The sequence below is a fragment of the Sceloporus undulatus genome, chromosome 2 (genome assembly GCF_019175285.1).
Source record: "Sceloporus undulatus isolate JIND9_A2432 ecotype Alabama chromosome 2, SceUnd_v1.1, whole genome shotgun sequence".
Lineage (NCBI taxonomy): Eukaryota > Metazoa > Chordata > Lepidosauria > Squamata > Phrynosomatidae > Sceloporus > Sceloporus undulatus.
Genome location: NC_056523.1, coordinates 181,587,496 through 181,604,953, shown reverse-complemented (window position 1 = coordinate 181,604,953; position 17,458 = coordinate 181,587,496). Strand labels below are relative to the sequence as shown.

General features: G+C 43.4%; 1 protein-coding gene across 1 annotated transcript in view; it reads left to right on the top strand.

The window, feature by feature from the left end:
* Positions 1 to 17,458, top strand: part of ITGA5 (integrin subunit alpha 5) — a 96,213-nt gene that overhangs the window by 33,436 nt on the left and 45,319 nt on the right. Inside the window, 5 exon segments of the mRNA XM_042449767.1 lie at positions 4,126 to 4,226; positions 9,447 to 9,570; positions 10,516 to 10,577; positions 12,773 to 12,818; positions 15,848 to 15,973. Coding sequence (XP_042305701.1) covers positions 4,126 to 4,226; positions 9,447 to 9,570; positions 10,516 to 10,577; positions 12,773 to 12,818; positions 15,848 to 15,973 — 459 coding nt within the window.

Here is a 17,458-nt window from a genome sequence, read left to right as displayed (position 1 = left end):
CGTTTTTCTCACTTCTGGTTCTGTAACAACAGACTCTCCCTTTCCTCTCCATGCCCCAGTCTGGCAAAATGATTAACTGATTTACCATGTTTACTGATGAGCAGTGCCATAATAAGAAGAGATTGCAGGATCATTTGACATTTTGGAATTTAATTGTTCCCATCTACTTGAGCATATACTATTTTTAGAGCCTTATGAAAGGACCATGTACTGTATACATATTAACAAGGTAGTTGTGTATTTGTGCTTTACTTCCTTAACAGAAAGTTTGGTACCTGCATGCAAAGGGATCCTGTAGCATATTTGAGCCTAACTGAAAGAGAGAAGTTGGTAGCATGAACTTTTGTAGACTTTTGAAACTACTTCCTCAGTACCAGAGGTTAGAAGTGGAATGGAAAGAATAGAGATACATTCCTACACCACAAAAAAGATGAGTTACACTGCAGCACCTAGAGATTCCTAGAGAAAACACTTTTCTGTAGGCATTTGTAGGTCCTCTAGTGCAATCCTGGAGTCAGCTTCTGCCAGATGTTGGCCATAGAGTTGCAGTGGAGGACCTAGAGTATCCTAGAGAAGTATTCTCTCTGGTAAAAAAAAGAGTAGTTTTTTATTTGCAGTTGTGGAGGGCTCACTGTATATGCACCTTTCAGGATAACATTATCAACTTCAGATTTCTTCTCCCTGTTGTGAGAAGTGGGGACAGGTCCTGAAATCTAGGATTCAGGAGGTTGGAGCCATAGAACTTAAAGTACCCTGAAACTGATGTAACTCTGTAGTGTAAATAAACTCATAGTGCTGCCAATAGTCTGCTTTTAAAGTTGAAAACGTTGATAATTGCCCATGTAGACCACAAAGCATTCGTTGTGGTGGGGAAAGGAAAGGGTCCAACCTCTCCCACGTGCCTCAGGAGGGCCTGCGTCTTTGTCTGGCTGGCTTGGCATTGGGTTTCCCTGCCTTGGCATGCGGCCGTAGACTTGGCTTGGAGTGTACCCAGTGGAGCTGGGCCAGAGAGAGTTTCCTTGCCTCAGTTGGGAGCAGAGATCACATTCCAGTCAGAGAGCAGAACAGGACACTGCCTGGAGAGCTGTGGTTTGGTGTACTGTAGACTTCATTCAAGGGAACTGGGTTTCAGGTGGCTGGTAAAATGCAGCTCTCTGTGTTTGGACAACAGGACAGAAGGGAACACAAGACCTTTGTTAGGCCAGCTCACGGTTTAAATTCTGTGACAAGGCGCAATAGCTGCACGGGAGATGGGCTGTTTTCAGGCAAAGTGGCTTCAAGCAAAAGGAAGATGCGAACTCACAAAAGGGGGATGCAAGTGAAGTTTTTTAGATTAATTGCTTTGAGGTGTTTTAAAATGTGATACACACACCAGACAGAACAAACACGAAAAGCTGGTTTGTGAAGTAGATGTTTGTTTGTTCATTTTTTATAAGCATCTTTATAACCCTTGAAAACAGGGTAAGCAAAAGGAGCTCAATACAGTGGGCCCTTGGTATCCCACTGTATCATGCTGGGGTTTGGTTCCAGGGCTGTCCCTGGATACCAAAATCCATGGATACTCAAGTCCCATTAAATACAGTGGCATAGTAAAACGATGTCTCTTAGATTAAACGGCAAAATCAAGGTTTGCTTTTTGAATATATATATATATATATATATATATATATATATGGTTGCTTGAATCCATAGATAAAGAGTCTGTGGATACGGAAGGCCGACTGTCTATAATAAGTGGAACAGGATGAAAATTTGGAAAACATGTTAGGTAAAGAACCCTACCTTTTTTTTCTTTCTTTTAAAATAAAATTTTCATAGCATTACTTACTATTCACTGGTGTTTAATCTTGTGCCCCATCAGAACAAAGAAAGCAAGGGAAGACCAGCCCTTCTATTTGGTAAAATGGCATCCCCAGAATGCCACTAGGTTATAGAATCATAGTTGGAAGAGACCCGAAGGGCCATCCAGTCTAACCCCCCTGCCATGCAGGAACTCTCAATCAAAGCATTCCTGATAGATGGCCATCCAGCCTGTGTTTAAAGACCTCTAAGGAAGGAGACTCCACTACACTCTGAGGAAGGAGTGTGTTCCACTGTCGAACAGCCTTTACTCCTAAAGTTAAGGTGGATTAAACAGAGAACACCCTGCCTTCAAGATGCATGTTGTGGGGAAACATCAGTAATGGTGTGAATGATTATCTACTATTACTTGTATCTTTGGTGAAGGACTCATAAGGAGTTTTCAAGGGGCCTGAGCTTGACAGTTACTAATGATAGGTGCTTTCTAAGCAATACCATTCTGCAACAGTGAGGGATGGTGAAAATTTATTATGATTATAACATAGGTGCGTTCCAGACGGGCCTTTGGCCTGCCCCCAGTATGTACTAGGGATTGGCCGAGGATGCAGCGTCCAGTCAGGCCTCACCCCTAGTACTTACTGGGTACGTCAAAATGGCGGCGCCCAGTACACATGGGCACCGCCATTTTGACGTGGTGGACGCTTAGCGTCCACATGTCACGACACAGTTATGATGCCGCAAGTGCACCATTGGCACCTTGCGGTGTCAAGCGGGGTTTTTTTGTGGGGCCGGGGACCCGCGTGGTTTCCTTGGCGCAGCAAACATGGGTGCCAGCAGAGTGCCCTTTTTGGGCGCTCTGTAAAGTGCCAACAAAAGAGCTAACTTTTCTCCTTTTGTGGTATAACTGTTACTGTTTTAGTTACTTTAATAGATATAGCGATTGGTCATTTTTTATTTAAAAAACCCTCTAAAACAAGAATAACAAGAAACTGCATGAACTACTTTAAAAATGTAACTATAATGCTAATTAACTGCTTTGAGGGGCCCTTGTAACTGGAATAACCTGCTACTATAAACATTACATTACTCATTAAAACAAATTTTCTGGGCTCTGTAAGACACCATAGATTTCCTGTATTATAGATTTAAAAAACCCATGGACTGGATAATTCAGGACAGGGCAGGGGGAGAGGCTTTCGACTTCTTTTTTTTTCCAGAAAAGACTGTACATTTTTCCTCCAGTCTTTTCTATATTTTGTTCTCTCCTTTCCTCACCAAATGGTAACAATACAAAATCCTGAGGAGTAGGGGATGAAAGACAGTGCTGTATTGTGCGTTTTTTCCACAATAAACAGGGGAAGAATTTCTTGGGCATTGATCACAGCAGTGTTACTAGTTTTCTGAAATAATAAACTACAACCATTGTTCATTTTCCAGGCATTGATATAAATTAAGTAAGGCAGTTGAGAGACAGCCATACTGTATGTTTGGAAGTTAATTCAAAGATAGAGAGTTAGAAAGGCCTGAATTCTCTCGCAAGAGTTTGCAAGCCTTTGTGTTGGTAACACCTGCTCTAGAGTAACCTTCTGGGCTCTTTGCCTGATGTGGTTTTTAGGGGAGGAAATGCTGGTTTTTCACGATCCCTGGATGCATTCCAGCATCCCATTGGATCACTGCCTTGGTACTGAGCAGCTGGAATATTAGTGGCCTTCACTAGAGCAGAGCCAAGAGGCTAGAGGTGTCTTTTCTGGTCTGGATTGAAACCAGAGGCAACAATTTATAACCTAAGATCTGGGCTAGTATTTCCCAAACTTCTGAAAGCTAAGGCACTCACCTCATAGTGGAGGCTTATATCTCAAAGTATTTACTTTCAGAATATGTTTGAATGATTCTGGAAACCAGGGTTTGAGTCCCCCCACTCAGCCATAAAGTATTTGGTGATCTTGGGCCAGTTAGACTCTCAGCCTCAGGGGAAGGCAATGGCAAACCTCCTCTGAACAAATCTTACCAAGAAAACCCAATGTAAGGTTCACTTTAGGGCCACCATAGGACGAAAATGACATAGGCACACAACAACAACAACAGCAGCAAAATCTGGTGTAAAGTACCATATTCTTTGGGTGATTCCATTGTTCAAGGAACTGACAGAGAAAGTCAGCCCAACAGCTAGTCAGTCTGCATCTAACCCTTCTTGTGATTGTGAGATTAAGGTCGGTTTTTAATCTAGGTTGGGGGGCATGGGGTGGAGAAAGGGAGAACTGTGTCACTGGTATTGGAAGCTTGAGAAGTGCTAATTCAGATCCATGCATGCGCTCTGCCCCACAGGATCCCGTCTGGAAGAGATCAATGGAACACTGGAGCAAATGGAGTTTAAATCCCTGCAGTGGTTTGGAGCAACAGTGCGATCCCATGGCAGTTCCATTCTGGTAAGATCTGACTTGTGACATAGATGTTTTTGAGCCAAGAGCCCTGAGCTTCTGAATGACTGCAGTCAGTGACTGCAGTGACAGTAATGTGAGACTGGGTCAGGCCTGGCTTTGTTTGTGGCTACTTCCTTTAATCACCTCGATCGAGTCCCTTGTAGTATGTGAGCTGCGCCAGAAGGATCTGAGATGCGGCAGCTCTGGTCACCAGGAAAGAGCTTTGGAGATTGTTGAAGCTGCAAGAACTAAGTTCTGCTAGCATTTGACTTGTATCTTGTGCTAAGGTGTAGCTAAATAACTTTCAAATTAGTGACAAAATTTGCCCCAAATATCGTATAGTTCCCATATTTTGGATAATTAAGCAATACAATTGTAGCACTTTTGGGAGGTGGGGGCTTGAACTGGGGGGTCAAAATAGTTGATATTTCCCATCCAGGGATTCTTGACAATATTTCTTCTTCTTTTAAGGCTGGATATCTTTTAGGACCTTATCTCAAAGGAAATCACATCAACCAAATTGACTCTTATTTCTTAGTCAACAAGGTTACTCAATGGGATTGCAGTGTAAAAAACCCAATAGCCCAGTATCTTGTCCTCCTAAACCTGGGACATTTTTAGACTACAACCAGAAGGGCCAGTTCCAGTGGCCTTGCTGACTGGAGGACTCTGGAAGCTGTAGTTTGCAAAGTTAACTTTTCCAAGCTCTATATCTCCTCCCTTCTAGTTGCTGAACCTCTACTAGCCATGCTGACTGGAGGATTCTGGAAGTTGTAGTCTCCAAAAGTAACTTTTCCAAGCAATATGTCATGCCTTCCAGCTAGCTGCTGAGGCTCTAACATATGTACAGATGCACATTGTCAGACTTTGTTTAAACTGCAGTTGTACCACTGATGGTTTGTGGTTACAGCAACTGATGTAGTTTTAAAGGGAAATAAATATTATAACAGTACTGGGTTTTTTGTGGGTTTTTCGGGCTATGTGGCCATGTTCTAGAAGAGTTTCTTCCTGACATTTCACCAACATCTGTGGCTGGCATCTTCAGAGAACGCTTGCCTGGAAAGGAGTTGGGTATATATATTGTGTGACCTGGAAAGGCAGGAGTGATTTGCATGTGTATTGTTCTGTTACTAATGGCAGTCCTCAGGGTATGAGGGTCTGCACAAGAGGACTAATGTCTGCTTGATTAGTGCTCATTGTCTGCTGGGAAACCTCTGACCCTGGGAGATTTCTCATTTGCATTTGTTGAGTCTTCCTCTTGCTATCTTTCAGGACTGGTAGCCAAACCTTGTTTATTTTAAGGGTTTCCTCTTTCCTGTGGAAATTGTCCAGGTGTTTGTGGATTTCAATGGCTTCCCTGTGCATCCTGACATGGTAGTGGTTGGCATGGTCCAGAACTTCAGTGTTTTCAAACAATATTTTATTCCCAGGATGGTTTGTAACATGTCCTGCTACCATCCTGGGTATAAAATACTGTTTGAAAACACTGAAATTCTGGACCATGCCAACCACTGCCATGTCAGGAAACCATTTTTTGAGATGATATCGAAATGCTACATGGGACTGTATGTTTCAACAGACTGTGGTATCTGTTTCCCCTATAAAACAGTAATAGTATGCAGTATGAGAGCCAGTGTGGCATAATGGTTTGAACATTGGACTATGACTGGAGACCAGGATTGGAATTCCCGCTCACCTATGAAAACCCACTGTGTGACCTTGGACTAATCACATGCTCTCAGCCTCAGGGGAAGGCAATGGCAAACCATAATTGTCAAAGAATAGTAAGCATGTTCATCCACATAAAAATGATTTGGTTTCCTCTGCTGCAATGGCAGCAACTTAAGCTGGGCCTGCACAACTCTTTGGGCAAGACGGATGCTGTTTCTGGACAATGGGAAGACTTGCTTCCCATACCTATTGAGTTTGTTGTTGTGTGCATCCAAGTCATTTTTTGATTTATGAGGACCTAAAGGAGAATCTATCATGGGGTTTCTTTGGCAGGTTTCTTCATAACAGCTTTGCATTGCCATCATCTGAGCCTGAGAGAGTGTGACTTGCCCAAGGTCATCCAGTGGATTTTTATGCTCAAGTGGGGAATTGAAGCTTGATCTCCAGTCATAGTTCAACACCCAAACCACCACACCACTCTGGCTCTTGTAACTATAGGGTACTGAGTTAATGCTTCCTCCTGGCCTCCCTTCCTTTTGGCTTCTTATTCAGGTCTCTGGGATGTGACTGCACTTTTTGATCCATTCTGGTTCTAGGATTCCCCTCAGTGATCAGCTATGTTCAACTCATTAGCTATGTTATCCTTGGTCCCCCTTCTCACAGGATGATGGCCATGCCCATCATTCTTTTTATTTTTAAAGTACAGAATTGTCCCCCCCCCCCAAAAAAAAAGGAACTCAAGGCAGTTAATAAATCAGAAAATATTCTACAGTTATACACACACTAAAATTATTATTATTATCATCTTTATTTGCATCCTGCTCTTCTCCCAAGACTGGGACTCAGAGTGCCTTACAACATTAAAAAAACAGTACAATTAAAAGTATACAAAAATAGTACATTAAAAGAGAATTAAATTACTACAATAATTAAACAAATTACATATTAAAATATCAAATAGTTTAAAAAATATAAGTGTTTAGAACACATTAAAACAATATAACACCCCAGCCCATTATTTAAAAGTTTTATGTTTTGGATCCCTGTCTGAAGAGGAAAGTGGTCGCCTCTCGACAGAAGGTCATCAAGGAAGTGGCCATTTTGGTCTCCCTGGGAAGGAACTCCACAGTCTAGGGGCAACCATGGAAAAGGCCCTCTCTTGTGTCCCCACCAACCATGCTTGCGATAGAGATGGGATAGAAAGAAGGAAGGATCTCAGAGCCTGGGTTGCTTCATACAGGAAGATAGTCTGCCAAATAGCCTGAACATGAGCGATGTAGGGCTCTATAGGTCATAACCAGCACTTTGAATTGTGCCCGGAAACAAACTGGCAGCCAGTGGAGCTGTTTCAACAGGAGCCTTGTGCAGTTTCTATAACCTGCCTCTGTTAACAACCTGTCTGCAACTCTTTGGAGCAGCTGAAATTTCTGAACACTCTTTAAAGGCAGCCCCAAGTAGAGTGCAATACAGTAGTCCAAACGGGATGTAACCAAGGCATGTACCACCGAGGCCAGATCTGGCATCTCAAGGAAAGAGCACAGTTAGCGCATAAATTTTAAATGTACAAAAGCATTCCTGGTCACTGCAGAGACCTGAGCCTCAAAGTTCAAAGCTGAGTGCAGGAGTAACCCCAAACTGTGAACCTATGTCTTCAGGGGGTGTGTGACCCCATGTAACACAGGCTGGATCCCTGTTTCCTGCTCTGTCTTCCAGCTCACCAGGAGCACCTCTTGTCTTGTCTGGATTAAGTTTAAACTTGTTTGCCCTCATCCAGACCATTACTGATGACAGACACTGGTTTAGCACCAGGACAGCCTTCTTGGATTGGGGTGGAAAGGAATAGTAGAGTTGAGTGTCATCAGCATATTGATGGCACTGCACCCCAAAACTCCAGACGACCTCTTCCAGTGGCTTCATGTATGTGTTAAATAGCAAAAGGGATAACACAGAACCCCGAGGGACCCCACAGGCCAATGGCCAGGGGGTCGAACAGGAGTCCCCTAGCACCATCTTTTGGGTTTGCCCCTCCAAGAAGGGATGGAGCCACTGTAGAACAGTATCTCCAAGTCTCATCCCAGAGAGGCGGCCCAGAGAAATACCATGGCCAGTGGCATCAAAAGCTGCTGAGAGGTCCAACAGAACTAACAGGGAGACACTTCCCCCCAGTCCAGTTTCCTGCATAGGTCATTCACCAAGGTGACCAGGGCTGTCTCTGTTCCATAGCCAGGCCTGAAACCAGACTGTATTGGAACTAGATAATCCATTTCATCCAGAAGCCCCTGGAGTTGGGAAGCCACCACACTTTCCAAAACCTTGCCCAAAAATGGTAGATTGGACACTGGTTGATAATTATTCATTATAGGAGCACTGAAGGATGGCATTTTTAACAAAGGCCTCATAACAGCCTCCTTTAGACAAGATGGAACTCGGCCTTGTTGTAGGGAGGCACTGACTACCTCCTTTACCCACTCAGCCAGTCACCCTCTGACCTGTTTAATAATGATGATGATGATGATGATGAACATTATACAGTTATACACACATACACACACATAGTAGAATGCTTTCCAATTTAATTGCCTTGAGTTCCTCTCAAAAAACAAGTCTGAATTTTTGAAAATAAAATTAAACCTATCCTTTCTAAAAACAGCTACCATACAACTAAGCAATATTAGTAGAAATTGCAAAAAGAGCGAGACTGAGGCTGAGAGCGAGGCGAGAGATTATTATCTCTGGTGGTCAGGGGAAGATGGATTTGATGGATATGCCCAATGTTGTAATCCAACTTTTTCATGAGCCTACTGACATGCAGTTTAGGAAGCAGTGCTCTCAGGCAGTGGAAGAGAATATGTGGCCTTCCTGGTGTTCTTGGACTAGAATTCCCATACATCTTGGTTAATGGTGAGGGGATGATGATGATGATGATAATAATAATAATAATAATTATTATTATTATTATTAATACCCCGCTCTTCAGCCAAGGCTATCAGAGCGGCTTATAGTTTGTTAATTAGACATTTCCCTGCCCTCAGGCTTACAATCTAAAAACGACAAGACACAAAAGGAGAAGGGAATGGCAGTAGGGAAGGGGAAAAGTCCAGCAGATCTGCTCTCCCTTGGAGGCCTGTTGGAGCTGGCTTGCCTTCCTCTCCATCAAGATGGTGGATAGAAGGAGGGCTCTTCTTCTTTCAGGCAGGATGACACATTCCTAGTCTCTACTTCAGGAAGAATGTAATACAGGGGTTCCTAACCTGGGGTACCCGAACCTGAAGGGGGTGTGAGACGGAATTTTAGGGGATGTGACAAGGAATGACTTGTGTTTTTTAGTGACGACTCATCTACTGCTTGTGGATTATGACACTGGAAAAATAACTTGTGCAAGCTGTAGACCTGAAATCTGGAAGACAGTAAGAGGCCAGACTCACTAAAGTCATGCTATTCAACCTTGTAGACGTGTGAAACTGATTTGCCCCCAGCTGAGAAATCTTTGGGCCCAAATCCAAAGGCTGATGAGCCTTGGATATTTTATTTACTTGTCTGGTCTTCTTCTTCTAGGCCTGTGCCCCCCTCTACAGTTGGCGAACAAATAAGGATGAGCCTGAGCGCGAAGTTGTGGGCACCTGCTACCTGTCAGTCAACAACTTTACCAAATTTGTGGAATATGCACCTTGCCGCTCAGGTAACTCAGGCAAAAAACCAGGACTGCTGTAGAGAGCCTTCTGCTTTTACATGTCAAGTCCTGGAAGTTGTTTTCAACACCTGAGAGCAACAACAACAGCATGGGCTTAGTCCTCATGTTGCACTGGCTTGGGTTTTTCTGCTCCATGGCTGTGTCCCCACAGGAGACCTGTCTGTGAGTTTTATGGGAGCCAGAGTATTCTCTATGTTACTGATGAATAGTTGGAAGTCTGTTCTGCTCCCATTCTGTGTAGCAACTTCCTTGATTTATTGTGCACTTTATTTATTTATTTATTTCTCCCAACACAGAATCCAAAATGGCTTACAACATTTTAACAGCACACTACAATTTAAAAAGCTGTTAATACAATAGAAACACAAACTACATTTCTGTTTTAAAAACACAAGCTAAAAACAGCATTTAAAGGTGCTTAAAACATAATAAAATAAAAACACTACACCTCAATTAAAAGCTATATCTCCTGCTTACACTAAAAACAAAAAGCTACCTTAAATTAAAAGCAATTACATGCTGCTGTAAAGTCAGTAGGGAGGGAGCCAACCAAATCTCCTGGGGAAGGAAGTTCCATGACCATGGAGCAGACTTTGAGAAAGCTGTCTCATTCCCTTACCACATGTCCCTGGGATGCTGGCGGGATCAAGGGAAAGCCTTCCTTTTCAGAGCTTTAAAGCATGACTAGGCTCATATAGGGAAAGCATATGCATGAAAATGTAAGCACAGAATGCAAAATAAAAGCTTATCACATCAAGTTCTAAAAAAACAGCATGAGTGCTACAGATGTGTGATTTGGCTGATGTGCAGTATATAGCTGAGTTCCATTTGCGTCTTATATCTAAGAGGTTCTGCACTGAAATTTGTTAAACCTTTCCCTCACAAACCCCTTTCTTGTCTGTCTGTCTGTCTCTCCTTCCCTCTCTTCATCAGACCTGAACTCTGCCCGTGGACAAGGCTACTGTCAAGGTGGATTTAGTGCTGAATTCACAAAGGTGAGTTTCCATCCATCTGGGGAACAGGGACAGTATGGCACTTAGAGTTTCTGCATTTGCACAGTTGAGACGTATAATCTCCTTTGGGTGCGGGTAAAAAGACATGGATACAAAATTGGTACTGTTGGCATGGCCATACAGCAATTGCTTGTAGTCCCTGTTCATAGAATGAAAACTGGGAAAGGAAGAAAACCACTGAAAAAGTCAAAGGTAAAAATGTATATACATCGCTGCAGTGATGCGAAGACATTTGCTTTGTAAAACTGCAGCCTCTTTAGTCTTGAAAGAGTCCTTATCACCTACATACAGAGGTCTAGGAACATACTGACTGGAACGTACTGTGTGGGCTAGCTGCCCCAAGATAAGCACCACATAAGTAATCCTATATCCTCATTATTGTCTGCCATCAATCCAGCTCTGTTAGGGATGCACCCTTTCTCTTTCCTTTTCATAGCTAGTAGGTGATGTGTCTTCCAGCCCTGCTTCCAAAAAGGTTTGTTCTCTTTACTTTATACAAAACTATGGCTGTTCAAGGAAAGGACATGCTCACAATCTGTGGTGCTCATTTTAGGAATGTCTTCTCTGTCTAGGGTTGCCATATTCCGATTTTGGACAGGACAATCCCGGATTGGAGAGTTCAAAAATGTCCCGTCTTGATGGAGCATTTTTGACCCTCCAGTCCCATATCTCTGCCTTGCTCCAGGCCACATTTTGTAAATTTCCAGGCTGCTGGAGAAAATGGGCCTGGAACAAGGCAGAAAGTCTCCTCGGGGCCCAGCTCCTCCTCGCCCCTCCCTCTCCAAGATGTCCTCCCCACCCACCCCAGGGCTGGAGGGGGAAGCCTGAGGCTGAGGCCCCAAGCACAGTGCCGCTTCCTCCAGTCCTAGCCTGCGCGGCTGGCTAGGCCTCTCCATGACTGGAGGAGGTGGCACTTTGCTCAAGGCCTCCGCCAGCGCTGGGGAGGCCTTGGCAGCGGCACCATACTCTGCACCTCAGCTGAGGCCTCCGCCAGCGCTGGGGAGGCCTTGGCAGCGGCACCATACTCTGCACCTCAGCTGAGGCCTCCGCCAGCGCCGGGGAGGCCTTGGAAGCAGCGTCCTGCTTGGGGCCTTGGCAGAGGCCCCAGAAGATAAGGTAAGAGGGCATGGGGACAGGGTGGGTGCTAGGCCTTCTGCTGCCACCTCCACCTCCCTTGCTGCCTTTTCAGGATGGCGGATGAGCAGCAGGGAGGCCTAGGGCCTGGGAGGGGAGCTTAATATTTGTTTTTTAAAATTTATTAACGTGTTTCACTTTTAATTGTGTGTGTGATCCATTTTTTTAAAATGTTCTACATTTTGCTGCAAAATTTCCTGATTTTGAGGTAGGGAATTATGGCAACCCTATCTCTGTCTGTCCTGTGAGCAAATGTACACATGTCAGCTGTGGGCATCTGGACTCTTGGCATCAAGAGTTATCAACATGGCAGCTTTTTTTCTCACCTTGCACCCTCCAGGTCCATTGGACTATATCTCTTATCATTCGCAAACTGCATGGTCAGTGGCAGTTTCCCCTCTCTCTCTTCTAAAACCCTCACTCTTCTTCATCCTAGGACAATTGTGATAGGAGTTGTAATCCAAAACACATATGGGGAACCAGGATGGAGAAGGCTCATAAATGGATTATGGGAGTTGGTGGTGAGGAGTGTTGTTGGTCAATGCTTCTGGAGATCACCAAGTTGCTTACCTTAGTAGATTGGTCTTGATTAGATCCCGCATTCAGATCCTTACATCAGCTATGATATTTGTTGAATTATTGTTGGTACACTCATAATCTTTGACCTAACATGGCTCATTGTCTCTGTGAACATACAAGGGAGCAGCATTCCCAGGCATTGCATGTTAATTATTTAATGTTTTTAATTTGTTGCCTCCTCTGTATTATTTTATTATTTTGTAGAATGTACGCCATAGGCAGGCTTATTTTTATCCACATTCTCCTATTTTATTGATTGTATGTACAGCGCTGTGCAAATTTACAGTGCTATACAAATAAAGCATAATAATAATAATAATAATAATATAGGTCATGCTGAGCCTGATTGGGCTCAATAGAGTACAAATGTATTAAAGGAGGAAATATATTTCTTTGTAGGTAAAGTTTGGATCTGCTTGATCAGACATTTTTGTGGGTAGTAATATTTTCCTCTCTCTTTACAGACTGGACGTGTTCTACTTGGTGGCCCTGGAAGCTATTTCTGGCAAGGTGAGCCCTGCCTCCCACCTGATTCTCATTTCTTACCCAACTGCTCTTTCTCAAGCACCCACTAGGATGGGACTTTTCTTGGACAGGGAAGACAAAGGCAGACAGGCCAGGATATCTTGCTTTCTACATATACTCATTTGGAGATAGTCACAGACTCATAGAATTGGAAAGGTCCTCGTGGTCTTTGGGTCAGTGCAGGATTTCCTGTTGAAGTATCCCCAGCAGGTAATAATATGCTTTACTTTTATACCGCTTTTCCGAGGTGATCAAAGCGGTTCACAAAATCATTTAAAACTTACACATCATAAAAACAACCTTACAAAAAACAATAAACATTGAACAACATGCAATAAAGACAAGCATGATGGTGGTCAGGAGGAGGGCTTGTCTTCTTAGCAGGCGGAGGCCTGTTGTTGCTGCTCTGCTTCTCTCCCCCTCAAGATGGCGGTCGGGGGGAGGTCTCTGTCTTCTTGCAGGCGGAGGCCTGTTGTTGCTGCCTTGTTTCTCTCCCCCTCAAGATGGCGGTCGGGGGGAGGCTCGTCTTCTTAGCATGTGGAGGCCTGTTGTTGCTGGCTCCTACTTTCTCCCCCTCAAGATGGCGGCAGGAGGAGTCGTCTTCTTAGCATGCGGAGGCCTGTTGTTGCTTGGCCTCTTCTCACCCCCTCAAGATGGCGGTCGGGAGGAGGTAGCGGTTTAGCCTCTTTTTGAAGATGTCCAAAAAGGAGTTTCTACTACCCTTCTCAAGGCAATTGGTTCAATTGCTGAACCGCTTTCACTCAGTGGCATCACTGTGGGATGTTGGTGGGCCACACTGAGTACACCCCAGAAGGGGGTGTCTCCCAGTGATGTGATACACGCAGAGGGACTGGCAAGCTAGAAAGGACACTTTCCCGCTTGCCCATCAGCTGCACCAGACACTAAACTAGTCAGCCCCCTGAAGGCTCACTACAGCATGCCCCCTCTGTAGTGGCAGCTGCTGGCGGGAGTGGCTGGCTTCAGATTCTGGCATGTCAGCAGCTATGCCAAATTCTGAAGGTCTTTGGGGGGTTGGAGGCTGCCTTCTGAGTTGAGAGAGGCTACAGCCACACCAGCTGCTGAAGGCTTTGGGTGGGAGGGGGCACTGCAGTGGTCTGGCCAGGCAGTGGGGAGGGCAAAGCAGTCCCCCCCACCCCGCTGGCATTGGGTGGCACCAGCCTGAGGACACTGTTGCTTTTACTGTTTTATCGCCTCACATCTTAGTTGTGAGTAGAGGATGGAGAAAGAAAGTAGATGATGGGGAAAGAAGAGAGAAGAGAGTGCAAGGATCTTTGATTAAAATGTTGAGATCAAACAAGTCACCGATGCAAGAGTTGACCATGTCCTTATTTTGGCCACTTAATCAGCAGAATCATGGTAAAGGCTCCCTTGACCCAAACTGAAATTGCTTGTTGGAAGGTTTTTCAGAGCAAACATAACTTTTCTTGGAACTGTGGTAGGTAGATTGCAGCCCACAAGTATAGCTCACAAAGTAAGGATGGGCAACCTTTGACACTCCTCTCCAGCTCCACCCAGTGATAAGGGATTATGGGAGCTGAAATTCAGACCATTAGGAGGAACAAAGTTTCTCCACCCCTGACATAGACTCTGCTCTCCACTTGTGAGCTTCTCAAAGGCATCTAGCCACTGTAAAAAACAGAACTGTGTATTAAATGGGCCTTGGCCTGATGATCCACCAAGGCATTTATCAAATTCCTTAGTGAAGATTAATATTTGCTGTTACTTGACACAGATTAGTTCTGCCTTAACTGTTCAGAGATCCTAAGTATGATTTTTTTTTTTTTGCTTCATAATTTTTGAACCAAAAAAGTATACCTTACAAACCTGAATTCACCCACTTGTGGTGCAGAAAACTAGTATATCGTGAACTAACATACTCTTCTCCTTGCTATATGTGGATATTCCTTTCCTCAAACGAATGTATTTTCAAATATTCAGTCCACATCTGCTTCTTGAAGTCACAAGATGGCTTTTTATATAAAGATGTAGATTACAGTAATGTATATTGGTATGCAGAAATATTTTTTTTTAATCAAGGACAGCCTCTTGCACTGTATGGCACTGCAGATAAATCATAAACCCAGGGATTGGGATATATAAGGCGGCAAAGTGAACATAATCCACTAGAATAAAACACCATTCTGGTGGCACTTCTCCTGTTTCCTGATGGCTGGCAAATTTTAATTAAGGGTTCTATTTTGATTCCAGTGTCTGAGGAAAGCAGGATCTTAAGTGGAAAATCTGTGAAGGTAGCTGGCACTGCTCATATTCTGTAGCTGCTGGCAAGTGTACATAAACCTGCAGATTATGCAAAGATAACTCTTTGTGATCTTTCCCCAGATATTAAATCAGCCTCTGAATTATGCTCTGTAGCCCCACAATTGTATTTCAAAACTTCCAATTTTAATTCCTTGTCTTCAGTTTGGGTTTGTCAGTTGATTGTTTATGTTTACAACCAGCCCTTCTTTCAAACAGCTCAAGGTCTGCTTTTGTTGTTCTCTCTCTCTCTCTCTCTTTCTCTCTCTCTCTCTCTCTCTCTCTCTATATATATATATATACATACATATAAAAGATTTAAAGTACGGTACTTACATATGTATATACTTATATATATGTACTTATATACATTAACCCATGGATAAATTGACCCAGGTTTTTTGGGTCTATTTTTTACTAAAATTTCTAGATTTGTATATGAATATATACAGTACTTTAAGGTTAATTGAATGGCTGAATGACAGGGTCATTCCTACAGTTAGGCAGAGTGAAGCTTACATTCAGGTACAAGCAGATTTTGTGTGCCTTGAAAGTGCAGCAACAGGACCTGGCTGTCTCTTAATGTAACTTACCTTACCTTGGTATTGGGGGTGAAGTTTGCTGCTCAGCCTCATGTGACAAAATGTCTTAGGCCAGGCTTGCTAGCTTGATATTTGAATAGGATGCCTCCAGTCCTGATCTGATACCCTAACTGTTGCACCACACCTTTTCTTTAGGCCAGGTGCTGTCGGCAACCCAAGATGCCATTGAAGAAGTCTACGATCCTGAATATTTAGTCCTGGTGGTTAAAGGACAACTTGAGACCCGACAGACTCACCTCAATGCTGATGACAGCTACCTTGGTGAGTGCTGGAGAGAAGGGAGAAACTTGTTGTTTTAGGGTAGTATTTTCTTTCTTATGGTTGATTGCTTTTATCTATTTTGTGCTTCATGGATGGGAATCCTAATTGCAGGCTGTGGGGTCTATTTAAACAGGATTAATAGAGGTATGGACTCTTCAGCTTACTTCAGCTTTTGATCGGTCTATAGAAGGAATGGGTAACGGGAGCTCTCAAAATGTTATTGGATTACATTTCCCTTTATCCCAGCCAGCAAAACTAATGATGAAGAATTATGGGGGTTGTATTTTGGCAACATTTGGTGGGCCTCAGGTTGTCTACTCCTGGTGTGCAAAGTAAATGCCTAAAATCATCCAGCCTTCCCCTTGATTTCAAATATCCACAATATTGCTTACTCCATATTCATAACACAATAGCTCATTTTCTTGAAGATACCATTTGTATCTTTAACCCCTTTATTTCCATTGTAGACCACCAAGACTTCTCCCTTTAAATATCTCATTGTTGAATCAAGAATCACAAACAGTGAGCAACTGAGAAGTACTTAAAGAGAGAGTCTCTGCAAAAACCTTTACTGCTAATTACACTGGGTTTAAAGAGCACTTTGCCAAGTCTCAGCTAGCGAGTCAGTGGTTGGGGGGAACCAATGTTGGCATGGAGTTCAAAATATGAAATGAGAGGCCAGGATTTGGGAGATGAGTCAGACTTTGCTGTCAGCTGCAACAAGTGAGCAGCCTCTGAATGATCTGGGGTTCCTGATGATTTCATTCCTCATTCTAGGGAAAGTGGTCATGGAAATAATGACAAGAATTCACATGGTGGCCCAGAAATAGTTTTCCATGGTCAGGAAGGATACTATAAATACTCTGGAATTCCCTTTTCTTTTAGGTAGTTGTGATCGCAGAGCTATCACTTCTGAAATGAATCTGTGGCTTTTCTGTGGTTTTACCTCTTTTTTTTTTTTACCCCAGTTAAGGCAGCTTCTTACCTTAGAACAAAATGCAGCCTGTGGACCATATACAGGCCTTGAGATTCCTGAGTATAGCCCCTGAAGCCCCTCTGAGCCACCATGCCCCCTCCTCCAGCTTTATTTGTTTTAATAAAAAAATATTGTGTTGATTTTCAGGCAATTTTTCACCTGAAAATCAGCCACAAATGCATACATTTACTTCTTCACTCCAGAACCTTCTAACTCCTCCACTAGGCCAAAAATAAGTCAAAATGTCAGCTAGAAGTGACATAGTATTACTCCTGGCACACCAAAATGTAATGCTGTCAATGGGTGCAGCAGGGAATGGCCCTCTCCTCTTCCACAGTTGCCAGCCCCTTCTTAGAGCTTGTTCCCACTTAGGATTTGATACGAATTAAAATAAAACGCTTTTAATAAAATCGAATTAAAATAACACAGTTGTTATCCCGCTTTCAGAATCGCTTTTTTCATCGTTCCCATCTGCTTGTTTAATTCGGATTTTTTACCTGCAAGCGTTC